The sequence below is a fragment of the Sapajus apella genome, unplaced genomic scaffold (assembly GCF_009761245.1).
Source record: "Sapajus apella isolate SASKATOON/1434 unplaced genomic scaffold, GSC_monkey_1.0 scaffold6, whole genome shotgun sequence".
Classification (NCBI taxonomy): Eukaryota; Metazoa; Chordata; class Mammalia; order Primates; family Cebidae; genus Sapajus; species Sapajus apella.
This window is the reverse complement of record NW_022436946.1, coordinates 31,011,021-31,024,404: the sequence shown is the minus strand read 5'-3', so window position 1 is coordinate 31,024,404 and position 13,384 is coordinate 31,011,021. Positions and strand designations below refer to the sequence as shown.

The 13,384-nt window shown below is 36.2% G+C and overlaps 2 protein-coding genes across 11 annotated transcripts in view; one reads left to right on the top strand and one right to left on the bottom strand.

Moving 5' to 3' along the window:
- Positions 1-10,128, top strand: part of ASF1A (anti-silencing function 1A histone chaperone) — a 15,488-nt gene extending 5,360 nt beyond the window's left edge. Inside the window, exons 2-4 of the mRNA XM_032274941.1 lie at positions 1,468-1,583; positions 6,511-6,687; positions 8,282-10,128. Coding sequence (XP_032130832.1) covers positions 1,468-1,583; positions 6,511-6,687; positions 8,282-8,494 — 506 coding nt within the window. The 3' untranslated portion in view covers positions 8,495-10,128. The remainder of the gene's footprint in view (positions 1-1,467; positions 1,584-6,510; positions 6,688-8,281) is intronic.
- The window catches only part of MCM9 (minichromosome maintenance 9 homologous recombination repair factor), a 157,134-nt gene that overhangs the window by 116,315 nt on the left and 27,435 nt on the right, over positions 1-13,384 (bottom strand). For 9 of the 10 annotated variants that reach the window (XR_004267838.1, XM_032274934.1, XM_032274932.1 and 6 more), the window contains one exon: positions 12,567-12,686. Coding sequence is in view for 9 of the 10 variants with exons in the window: in XM_032274934.1 (XP_032130825.1) it covers positions 12,567-12,686 (120 nt within the window). In the remaining variant the exon portion in view is untranslated. Of the gene's footprint in view, positions 1-12,544; positions 12,687-13,384 lie in introns of all 10 variants that reach the window. The other variant, XM_032274939.1, reaches the window with a different exon arrangement.

Sequence of the window (13,384 nt, the reverse complement as noted above, 5' to 3'; positions counted from 1 at the left end):
ACCCACAACCACCTTCTTCTTCCCCCCCACCCAACCCAGTCAGTATTTCTGAGGACCTATTATGTCATGGCTTTGCCCTTACTTTCATTCTGCTCCAGCCCTGGCCTCCTTGCTTTTTCTTGCCAAGCATGCCCTACCTCTGGGCCTTTGTATTTGCTGTTCCCTCTCATGAGGTACTCATATGGCCTGCTTCCTCTCTATCTCCATCAACAGATGATCTCAGATGTCAGATGCAGAACCCTGCATCTGGAAATGTGCTGGAAGCTGGAAATATAAGTGGTCTAGGTCTAGGACAAAGCCATGACATAATAGGTCCTCAGAAATACTGACTTAATAAGAAAAAAAAAAAAACTTAAAGGAGCTTTTCAGTTCAGTAGATTATAGTTTATAATACAATATAAATAAGCAGTGCATTACTATTTCTGTTATCAATTTAGGGAACAAAAATATCTACACAGTTACACAAAAATGGCAACACATGGTGGCACTAACTAGATTATAATGAGTGACCCAGAAACTCACCCTTTGGGAGTGCTTGTGTAACAGTGTGGTGAATGCAAGAGGCAGGCCCCACAGTGCAAAATACCCAGAGAAGACGAAGAGGTCTTTCAGAGATGATTTGTATTACACAGTTGTCTTCCCCCTACTAAATAGGAGTCTCCTCCGAAGAGTTCTACTCATGTCTGGGTTCATTTCACAATACATTATAAAACATACTCAAAAAAACCTGCTCTATTGAATTATATGTAATGCCTTGGTTTACCTGAATGTCTTACCTGCCTGCCTATCTACACTGTGTATAATCTATTTTATTACGTGGTATAAAGATGTTGGTTTCCTCTTCCCAATTTAAAGAATGTTTGACACGAGGGGGTGCCATAAGGAAAAAACCCGACTATTGTCCTTTCACAGTTGATGAGCTGAAGCCACTTCCAAGCCGTAAGGGAGGTTTTGTAATAATAACTTTTCTGCTTTGGAGCTCTGTGATGATTTGGATCTCTACAACACAATATAGGGCTGCCCTTCCAAAGTGTGTTGAGGAGGGCATTAAAAGATGACATACCAGAAAAGGGGGATTCCATAGCCAAATGAATTTGGGAAATGCTAGAATGATGTTACTAATGTTCTTTACTGAAGGAGGTCTCAGAAAACTTACTATGTCAATGTGCTTTATGAATCCTCGAGACAAGGTTTACAGCATTTCCCAAGTGTTTGACTATATTATCTTGTTTGTGAGGCACTGCCCAGGAACTAGTGTTTCACAAGAGTATTTTAAGAAACTCTGATATGTATGAACGCTGGTAAGAACTTTGTAAGGAGCATTTCACTGTCTTTCTGGATTTTCTGCTATGAGAAGCTGATTGTAACAGCCAGTAAATGGCCAAGTGGACATTAAAAGGGTCTTTGATGTCATCTGGTGATATAATTACTGAATATGAAATAATTCTTTGGTTTTTTTAACCCTAGACTTGGAATGGAAAATTATATATGTGGGCTCTGCAGAAAGCGAAGAATACGATCAAGTTTTAGACTCTGTTTTAGTGGGTCCTGTTCCTGCAGGAAGGCATATGTTTGTATTTCAGGTAAGATTAATCTTGGTAAATGTGTGTGCCAAATATGTTTCAAAATAGACTATATTACCTATTATCTTATAACCCTTATCCCTTTCCTTTGGGTTAAGTAACTCTGCTTCTGCTGCATTCACTTTTAATCTGCTTCCATCTTGTTTAGGTGGTATGTCACAAAGGAACTCTACTTCCTGGTTTTATATGCTGATAGATGTTAATGTGATGTTTACTTTAGGGAGATGCATAGCCTACAGTAAACCTTTTACTGTATCATGGCACACAGGGTGGTAAATTTTGGGCTTTTCCTGTGAATAGCACCTCAGTTATCAGTCTTCCAGGGTGGCTGTGTAGCAACCCAGAACATGGATTCAAAATACATATAACTGGCGTTGTTAGTAATATGCATCTTCAGTTTATGGTTTCAGCTACTATGACTGATGATGATGTAACAAAAACAACTTTATTTCAGCATAATCAGTAGTTGAGCTCAGTTAAGAGATATGTTTGGTGGATAGAGATGTGTGATCTTGGGTCACTAGAATGACATTCCAGAGTTTACTAAAGCATCTAATAATCTACATTGTCTTATAGAGGACTACTTTTGCAAATTTTACTACCCACTAGTTATTTGGGAGGAGAAGTTCTACTAATAAAGATTATGTTCTTAGATACCACTTTGAGTATTTGGATCTATACCAAGGTTTCGGACATTGTCTTCTATATTCAAAAGTGTTACTTCTTTTAATCCACATTAAACTGCTATATAAAACCATTCAATTATTCCTCAGCTATGCATGCTTATTTGTAAGGCAGATATTTATAACAGACAAAAGAGTAACTAGCCCTAGGTTTTTTAAAACTACTATTAATTTCTGTTACAAGTACTTCAACCCAAAAAAGTCGCATCGGTTAAGTGGAACTCACTGAAGAGACTTAATCCAGAAAGAAAATCTAACTATTTCTATCCCTGACCTCTGTTTCTCACTTTGCAGACGGGACCAATTTAAATGAATACCCTTGGTCAATTAATCCCATCAGAAACTGGCAAAGAATTGCTTAGACACATGCCATCTCTAGAGCTGCTACCTTTCCCTCCCCTCTCCTAAATATATTAAATATATTAATTAAAAGTGCTGTTAAAGTTGTATGAGTGCACAACCCTACAAAAGACATGGGTAACAGAATGCCCTGTTCTGTAGGAGGAAGCACTGCAGTTACAGATAGAGGTCAAATCCTGACACCTCTGCTTATTAGCCATGTGTGACTTTACCTCCCTAACTTCCCTTAATCACTCCAGTTTTCTATAAAATGTGGATAATATTCTATCTCATTAAAATGTTACGGGGAATAAAACAGTACAATCACTGATAAATAGTGCCCTATTCCTATAGTTAGAACTACATTTTTATTCTCTTAGCTTCTTGAAATTGTTATACAAAAAAGCAGGACTTGATATGACCCACAGGCTTAGGGAACCCATACTTTACTGATAATTCATGATACAGTAAAATAAACCAGGGTTGGCATGTACTAATACGCCTTTTTTGCTACTATAAGAACTTACAGATAAATGCCTTGTTATTGAAACAAACCCTTGAAAATCTTTTCTTTGTGTTATTAAGAATACTCCTAAGTTTTTGGCTCAAAGTGCTGTAGGAAAAAATTTTATTCAAAAGTATTTCCTACTGGTGATCTTCATGTAGTTTTTACCTTGGTATCAATGTACATGTTGCCAAAAAGAACAGAGGAGGCACAATGTATGTTCAGCCTAAAGGTTTTATAAAATTCACCATTATCAACAGAAAGACTAAATTACAGCTTTTGTTTTGTGTTTTTAAACTGCTATGGTAATCTCCTGGTCTGCCATGATTTTGCCTCTCTAAATAGTTAAACATGTCTTTCTTCTGAGTGAGTCAAAGGCTAGCAGGAAGATGTCCAGACATCTGCCTCGTATTGCCAGCCAGAGTCAAAACAAAGATCTCTGCTCATCACTTCTCCATCCTAAATAATTTGAAAGGCCTAGAAGTTTCTCTACTTAAATTTGCTCAAACTGAATCTTTTTCAAATTTTAAAATGCTTTTAAAAATTGTTTTATATTTGCAACAAATTTTAAAACAGAAACATGCCAAGAACCAATTTACTGAAGGGAAGGGAAGCAATGTGGAGGAAGAGTTCTCATAGCAGTACTGAACTATTATATATTTCCCATTTCCACCCACTTCCAGGTATATTAGAATCCGTTTGGGTGCAGTGGAAGTAATCTAACCCCTCTGGGCAGGGGTGCATAGGATCTATAAGACAAATAGCATATTCTCAGGGACAAGGGTGGCTGTTCCTATCCTGGTGTCTTTCAAAAGAGATCATAAACCCCTTCAGGGCAGGAACTGAGTTACCAAAGAATTCCAAAATACTAAGTGCTCAGTGCTGAGCCACACATGATATTGTAAAGATGAACTAATTGGGACTCCTTCCCTGGATAAAGCATAGCATCTAGAAGAGAAGACTGAAGAATAAACATATTTAGATCATAGGACATACATTCTTAGAGGATTTGTGACAAGAAATATCTGCACATAAAAAAGGAATCTATTGATTCCACCTTCTGAGTTAGAAAGGGCTGGCCGGGTGCGGTGGCTCATGCCTGTAATCCCAGCACTTCGGGAGGCTGATGCAGGCGGATCACGAGGTCAAGAGATTAAGACCATCCTAGCCAACACGGTGAAACCCTGTCTCTACTAAAAATACAAAAAATAATTTGAATCCAGGTGGCGGAGGATGCATTGAGCCGAGGTTGTGCCACTGCACTCCAGCCTGGTGACAAGCAAGACTCTGTCTCAAAAAAGAAAAAAAGAAAGGGCTTCACTGAGAATACACTCCCCCCAATTTTTTTTTTTTTTTTTGGAGAATAGGCTCCAAAAAAGATTAAAAGATGAATTTTTCAGGATGTAAGAGAAGGACCTTTCAGGCCAAGGGAACAATATGTTAGAGGCACAGAGGGTAAGAGATTTCTTTTTTAAATTTAATCGTTTTTGTTTTTGTAGAGCTGGAGTTTCGCCATGTTGTCCAGGCTGACCTCAAACTCCTGGGCTCAAGTGATCTGCCTGTCTTAGCCTCCCAAAGTGCTAGGATTACAGGCATGAGCCACCGTGCCTGGACAAAGTGTGAAAGATTATCACCACGTTTTAAAGAACCTGTGTAATTCATATGTCTGTAACAAGGGTGGAGTTAAAGTAGGTATGAATGGAGATGTTGGTTGGAGGCAAACTGAGAAGGGCCTTATCACTGAACTTAAAGAACTGGGATTTTATTTAAAATGGAATACTCCTCTGAGGGTTTTAATAACCTGAGGTTTTAAAACCAAAGAGAAAGTAACAGATCTGTATTAATGCAGGTAGCAGTGCAAATGACAGGCTAGAGCTGGGGAAACCAGTTAGACAATTTTAAGCAATATTTCAGATGGGAGATGACATGAATTCAGCCTTCAGAAATGAAAACTGTTGAGACTGACTAGATGTGGGAGATAAGGGAGTGAGGGTGACTCAGGTTTTTAGCCTAGGAGACTAAGTAGCGATTTTATACCTTTTTGTATCATCTACCTGTAGTAGGCATACAGTAAACATTAGCCTTCAATTTTCCCAAGCTATTGCATTGGCTAAAGTGTTCATGTAGGCCCAGGAATATTCCTTGGTCCCCTGGCAACAAACAGGTAAGCCAATTCACTGGGTCTTGATGATCCATTTACCACCCAGATGGCTGCTTCAGATGCCTCAGCTATCCCTGCCAGTGTTCTGCATCCTGTGGCTCCTTCCATCTGGTTGTCTCATTACTATCCTGCATACTACCGTGGATGGGGCCCTGCCCTTCGCTTATGCTCCTAGTCTAGTCTAACTTGCTTGATTTGCTTTCTGCATTCCTCAAGGTTCACCTTAAAATAGTTTGATTTAAAACAAGGTCTTTGACGTCTGCCTAAAACAATCTTTACCTTTGTTGATTTCTACATTATGTGTGGTTTAAACAGCATACTATATTGTAGAGTCTAGATTATAAATATTTTTTGAAAATCTGCTATGTAGCTGTTTCCATCTCATTTTCAATTTTTTTTGAGACAAGAGTCTTCGTTCTGTCACCAGACTGCAGTGCAGTGGCGCTATCTCAGCTCACTGCAACCTCTGTCTCCCGAGTTCAAGCGATTCTCCTCCCTCAGCCTCCCTGGTAGCTGAGACTACAGGTGCGCGCCACCATGCCCAGCTAATTTTTATATTTTTAGTAGAGTTGGGGTTTCACCATGTAGGCCAGGATGGTCTTGATCTGTTGACCTCATGATCTGCCTGCCTCGTCCTCCCAAAATTCTGGGATTATAGATGTGAGCCACCATGCCCAACCAAAGGTTATTTTTTACACCTTTCTTTATTGTACCGAAATGTGATGTGAGGCTGTTCAGTTTTATACTAATTTACTGTTAGAATACCTGTGGGGGTGGTTGAGTGGGTATGAGAATGTAAATATCCTGGGTTGAAGAGGGAAAATGGTATAATAAACATTTGCTGCCAACAGGCTATGAGGAGCTAATTTAATACTTACTTACTAATTTAGGTCTGAATTTTATGACTGAAAAGGTTAAAATCGGTTACTGACTGTAAAGGTTTTATAATGAGTATTGCATAATCCCTCATGAACCACCATGCAGTATAACCAGACTTTCTTCCTTCTAGAAGTGTAGTCATGCTTTCAAGTATTGAGGGTCCTTAGATACACTGTGGCGAAACATGAACTGTCATTTCTAGCTTATTATAAGTCAGTCAAAAATAAGCATTTGCCTTCCCAGTATGATTTTCAAGTTTTTGTTGCATCTTCAACTGATGGTTCTAGGTAACTGAAACTCCAGTCTGGCCTGCCGCTAACAGCCTTTTGTGTGTGTGTCTTTCTTTTCAAATTATTCTAGGCTGATGCACCTAATCCAGGACTCATTCCAGATGCAGATGCAGTAGGTGTAACTGTTGTGCTAATTACTTGCACCTATCGAGGACAAGAATTTATTAGAGTTGGCTATTATGTAAATAATGAATATACCGAGACAGAATTAAGGGAAAATCCACCAGTAAAACCAGACTTTTCTAAGGTAATGTTCTTACTATTCCTTTTTAACTACTTTTACTGTGCAATTTGTAAAGCAGTTGCTATTGCAGTTTCATAGTACACTATTAAAATGGCTTTGAGACAAAATAAATCTGACGTCCTTACGCCAACTGGGCAAACTAATTATTGTTTTATTACCATGAATGACTTCAAATCCTACCTCCAAATGAGTCATTCGTAATTAATGTGGGCAGACACCTTGAGCATCTCTGACGGTTTAGAAAAATCAAAGTACCTCTTTTTCTTTTTCTTTTTTGAGATGGCATCTTGCTCTGTTGCCTAGGCTGGAGTGCAGTGGCGCAATCTTGGCTCACTGCAACCTCTGCCTCCCAGGTTCAAGCAATTCTCCTGCCTCAGCCTCCCAAGTAGCTGGGACTACAGGTGTATGCCACCACACCCAACTGATTGTTGTATTTTTAGTAGAGACAGAGTTTCACCATGTTGGCCAGCCTAGTCTTGAACTCCTGACCTCAAGTGATCTGCCTGCCTTGACCTTCTAAAGTGCTGGGATTACAGGCATGAGCCACTACACCCAGCAAAAGTACCTCTTGTAAGAGACAGGATATTGTTTATGGCTTTCTGTATAGCTTTTCCCATATATCATGATTCTGTTCATTTCAACCTTTAGGACATATAAATTTGTTTTTGTTGTACTGATTATTCAATGATGATATTTCTGTGTGTAACTCTTCCCAAAATTGTGAGAGAAGTTTTGTGTTTGTTTTTCCTACGAACATGGTTATCTTAAAACACCTACATGCTTTGCTTTATCTGCTATTCTTAGAGGTTAGACTAACGGTCTTAAATATTTCTGGTAACTGAAAACAGCTTAAATTCTGAGAAGCTGAAATCTATGATTCAGCATTCTTAAAGATATTTAGTCCTTTCTGATTTTTCACTGGGAATATAACAGTTTGGTAACTGGTGATTTTGTGAGAGTGCAAAGTAAATGAAGTTGAACATGACACTCTTATCTGCCAGACCATGCCAGAAAAATTACATGGCAATAGAATAGAATTTATTTATCCTTTCTGATAATAAGCCAGGACCATATTTGACCCTTGTTGTGGTACCTTCCATTGATCCAATTTGTTACCTCTAAAGCACCTTGTATAACAGAAAAGAAAAGAAATAGGACTACTATTTCTAAGAATGAGCCATCTTTGAAAGGTATAGGAAACCATTAATAATAAGTTGTATTACTATTTCCTTTAAAACATGCCAATCTAAACAACAGAGTATCTTGTTAAATAATGCATCTTCTAAAGCATTCACTTTCAAAAAAGAGGATTCTTTTAGAAAACAGAAGTATAGGAGTTAAGTAGTTAAAGAGCCTTATGAATCCCCTCAGATTCTCCATATCTTGTTTCTGTTCATCTAAAATAACTTCGTTTCTACAGCCCTAGTCCTTACGTCTTATTATTTATATTTAAGGTACTTTATTTGAATTATACCTTTGTATATGAAGTTAGCCTTTTTAGGAGTACTAACGTGAACCATTTTATAAGCTCCTATTTTGCATATGGTGATCTAACTTTCTTAGTGTTTACCATCTGTATGTTTCCTTTTTCTTCTAGCTTCAAAGGAATATTTTGGCATCTAATCCCAGGGTCACAAGATTCCACATTAATTGGGAAGATAACACAGAAAAACTGGAAGATGCAGAGAGTAGTAATCCAAATCTACAGTCACTTCTTTCAACAGATGCATTACCTTCAGCATCAAAAGGATGGTCCACATCAGAAAACTCACTAAATGTCATGTTAGAATCCCACATGGACTGCATGTGACCACCTACCATCCCTTTAGTACAAATTAAGCTATTAAAAATACACAGAACTATTTCCCTGAAATTCCGTAAGTACATAGTCAAAACAAAATGTGAAGAATTTGTTTAAAAACATCCTGTAGAAAGTTTATAAGAAAACCAGTATTTGAACAAATTGTGGAATATAAATACAACTATTTTTAAGTAATTTTTTTCTCTAATGTGTTATTTTATTTGTTCTGAAACTAATCTGATTAAAGCATATATATTATTTTCCTCTCCTTTATATGTAATGAAAGGACTTATAAAGAAACATGAATCATTAGACCAGGTTGTAAAGATGTCTTAGCCTCCCGGACAAAATCTTTGGACCACTATTTTACTGGCCTTTGAAAGAACAAAGTTTACTTCAACTAAAATGTTTCTTCCTGTGAAGACATACAGTGTCATTTTAGTTTAAGGGGCAAATTTCCATTCTTTTTTGCCATGTCCTTAAAGAGAGGATTTGAAATCAACTATGTGCTACCAAGAACTTTAGGATCCGATTTTCCAAGCCACCTTCAAGCCTCTTACGGCTACTATTATAGTTCATGTGATGCTGGACAGCATTTGGTTTGCTTTGTAAGAAAACAACAAATGTGGCTAATTGTTTATAAGGTCCCCTGGCTATGGTTTTTGTTTTTATAACAGAGTTTAGAACATCAGAACATTTCTTGAATCATGTATCATTACTGCCCAGTGAATTCAAGACCAAATACAATATTGGGAGAAAATACAAACTCCCAATGTTTAAGAATAAGAGATTATAATGGCTCAAATTTATTCATTTGATTTCTAAAAATACCACGAACTTTAAAAATTCTTTTAACAGATCATATTATTGGCAGTATTTATATAAAAACCATGGATTTAGAAAGGTATATTTAGCTTTATCCTAATAGATATGTTACTATTTTGGAAATATATATATTTTCACACCTGTAGTACTCTTCCCCATTTCCTCTGACACTCATGCAGAATGAAATAAGGCATCTTTGTGGTTCACATACTCTAGACAGCTTTTCCAACAAGCTTTTGAAAAGCAGTCTTGGAAAAGAATTCATTAAATGGGCTAAATAACATTTCTTTTTCTTTGAGAGTTAAGACCTTCCTTAAAAAGTTTCTTACACTCCATAAAATTAAGAGTAGAATATTTTCATTATTCTTGCAGCTAAGCAAGACAGCCATATGATGCAGGTTATGCAGTGCCTTCATATCTAAAACTTTTATACTGCACTTTTTAAAGCTTTTTTGTTGAGGAAAGGAAAAGGGCATTTGTCTAAATACGGATTCTGAGTTGTATATATTTCCTATCATTCCAAAAAAGTGAATTTGTGAAGCAAAGTTTTGCCAGATGTTAAACTTTCAATTTAATATACCAGATTATTAAAATATTGTCCATTAACTAGTTCATAGCTTTTAAAAGTAAAATACTTCTGACTGTTAAATATATATAAAGAAAATTTCATTTGTCTAATTGCAATTAAAAGAAAAATGTTAAAATATTAAAATGAAAATAAAAGCATTACTTTCCAACAAAGAGCTCAGTGGTTAATATAATAGGAACAACATATGTGCTTATTAGAAATAAAGCATATATAAAGCCATATCACCAAATAAAGCAACTTACTGCTGAGTTTTTATTCTGACTAATTATAACAATCTATTTGTAGTGACATCAAAGGGTTAGGTTTTTATATCAATTTATAAATAGACAACCAATTTTCACTTAAGCTTGGGACATGGAAACCATTACCTTTTGTTATCTTAAATTTTATCACTCTAAGAATTTTTTAAAATTAATGACTGAAAAAAGATTTAGAATTCAAACATTAGAAACTAAAAAACTGTAGCACATAGGTTTTTTTTTTTTTTTTTTTTTTTTTTTTCCTGTTCTAGCCTCATTTACCAATACTATATCCGAAGAACTGTTTTCTACCCTTTTGGTCATAGTAAATATCTGTGTCCTGAGAATATAAACATGAACCAATGACTTATGTCACTAAGGAGATAGGTGAGTAGGATGGAGGCATCACGCATGTTATTTGGGCTGAGAAAACATTCCTGAAGTCTGAGGAAGTACGCATGCATTTGGCCATCCAAAACCTTATACAATTTTAGGCTCCCATATAACTATACCCTCTAATTTTACAATTTGGTGTTTCTAGCTTTCCTAACAATGTCTATCAAAACTTTTTACCATAATCCATGGTACAGAAAACTTAGGGCCGGGTACAGTGGCTCATACCTGTAATCCCAGCACTTGGGGAGGCCGAGGCAGGTGGATCACTTGAGGTCAGGAGTTCGAGACCAGCCTGGCCAACATGGTAAAACCCTGTCTCTACTAAAAATACAAAAATTAGCCTGGTGTGGTGGTGCACGCCTGTAATCCCAGTTACTTGGGAGGCTGAGGAAGGAGAATCGCTTGAACCCAGGAAGTAGAGGTTGCAGTGAGCCAAGACTGCATCACTGCACTCCAGCCTAGAGAGCGGAGCAAGACTCCATCTCAAAAACAAAACAAAACAAAAAACAGCATGACTCTAACAAGTTAAAAATTTGTATGAAAACACTCTTAGTGCACCTTTACTATGTAGTAGTCTGGTTTTTTTTTTTATTGTATTTCACTTTGAAAGTGCTGGTTTTGATCCACTGAATGGACTTTCATGACTCTCTAATGGGTTGCAATACACATTCTGAAGAAAGGCTACTCTGGCCTTTTGGGTAGACCAGAAGTAACAACAACTTTTCTACAACTCTAAAATTTATATTCACTATACTTGTTTTTCTCTCATATTTGGATTATGATCTTTGCATTAAAAAAGAGGAAATATACTAATACACTTTTACACTAATGCACTAATCCAGTGAGTCAGCAGCAATTCACTTTCAAACTGCCCAGATAACTGAAATTACCAGTCATTCGCTAGATAGCTTGGACTCATTTCTTGACACTCTACATAATTATTACTTAGGAAACATTCTGCATAATTACTTGGGGAAGCATCTTTATTTGTTATTGGTGTCATTTTATACAGAACTCTAGAACACTGGGTCATATGGATTTAAAATGCATGAGAAATGTTCTTTATATATTCCTGCCAACTTCCCCTTCCACTATCCTGAAGTTTGTCTACTCTTTTTCAATTCCAAAAATCCATTCTTGTTGATGGTTAATATACTATTCAGTTATGTTTCAAAATATAACTAAGACCTACTTAACAATAGTTTCCCACTTATATAGGACCATTAATGGGCCATTTTCTGTTGTATGATAAATTTTAAAGTATAAGTTTTTCATTAGAAATTTGAGCATTCATTAGGCCAATGGAAGTTATCTGATTCCCTTAACAAGTAGCAAACATTTTTAAAAGGTGTGAAGCCAAGGGTCTATTTTTAGAAGGGCAGAAACATTACCCAATCAAAACTATAAAAATACAAAATAGCATCAAACATTTTTCAAAATAATTTTTTTCTAAATTCCCGAGGTCACTTTATTTATAATCAAAGCTTTACATTCTATCAGCAAAGGCTTTTAAATGTACTTGGCTAAAGAATCATTACAACTTTTGAATGAAGCTCTACATTGCAATGATGGAAGTATATTTTCCAAATACTAATAAACATTCTCTCCCTAAGAAATTTCAGTAGGAGCTACTGTTCCCTATCAGATTTATGAGCATGAAAATGCCTTAAGCTCTATGCCATATTTGATAAAGTGAATATCCCCCTCTTTAGTTTAACATTCTGGTTGCTGGGTCTTCATAAAATGCCAGATGATACGGACTTTTTCCTGCGTAAAATTCTGAAGGTAATCACTAGAGAATGAGAAAGCTATGAATAGGATTGTTCAAAACGAAGATGCAAAGTGAAGGTGGAGCTCTCAAGATATTTTCTTAGAGCTACCAAAATAATATTGCATATTTCCTTCCATTTTTAGCAGTAACTCAAAAATTAGCTTGAAATTTATTCTATTATAGGTAGTTTTTCATTAGAAAAAAACCATCATATTAACTTCTGAAGTAATGTTAAATACTTGAAATTATCACATAGAATACCTGCACTAGTAGATCCAATTCCTGTGGTCAGTACAGATCTTGGTGTAATCTTTGCTGCATATTTGAGGAATTGAGATTTTCCTGTGCCAGGATCCCCAACCAATAAAAGATGAGATTCACCTAGGAAAAAACAAATATGTGAAGTCTTGGATTTCCATAAAAGGACCCATGAATAAGAATAATTAGAAAATGATCCATCTGGAAGGCCAACAAATTTTATATAGTATTTTTACTGTGTACCCATGGTCGTTTGAGAAAGGATTTAACTAGAAAATCTTTAGAAAAGTTAGCTGTCATAAATATAACAGTCCCTAATTGATTACTAAATGTGACAGAACATCTGAATTCTATTAATAAATTATGTGCTATTTCCAGGTGTTCAGCCCTATGTTTAACATTTTTAAAAATATCAGAGGCCAGGTGCAGTGACTCACACCTGTAATCCCAGCATTTGGGAGGCCAAGGCAAGAGGGTCACTTGAGCCCAGGAATGTGAGACTGGTAAGACTCTGTCTCCACAAAAACAAAAAATGTTTGGCTTATAAAGTTTCTGATTACTCTATTTTAAAACATCAAACTACTATGATTAAATGTTTGCATACAAGTCATAGAAGCATTTTATTCTATTTTTATTTCAGCACTTAAGAAGTATTAGGGATTTTACAAGCAAATGACTTATAATTCCAACAGTTAAGTGAAGACCTTTTCATTTATGAAAATTTTAGTAACTTAGTGAAATACATATCTTAAAATAAGTACTGGTTTTGCAAATGTAACTTAAATAACATATGCATATCCTGTGGTTCATATGATTTCACT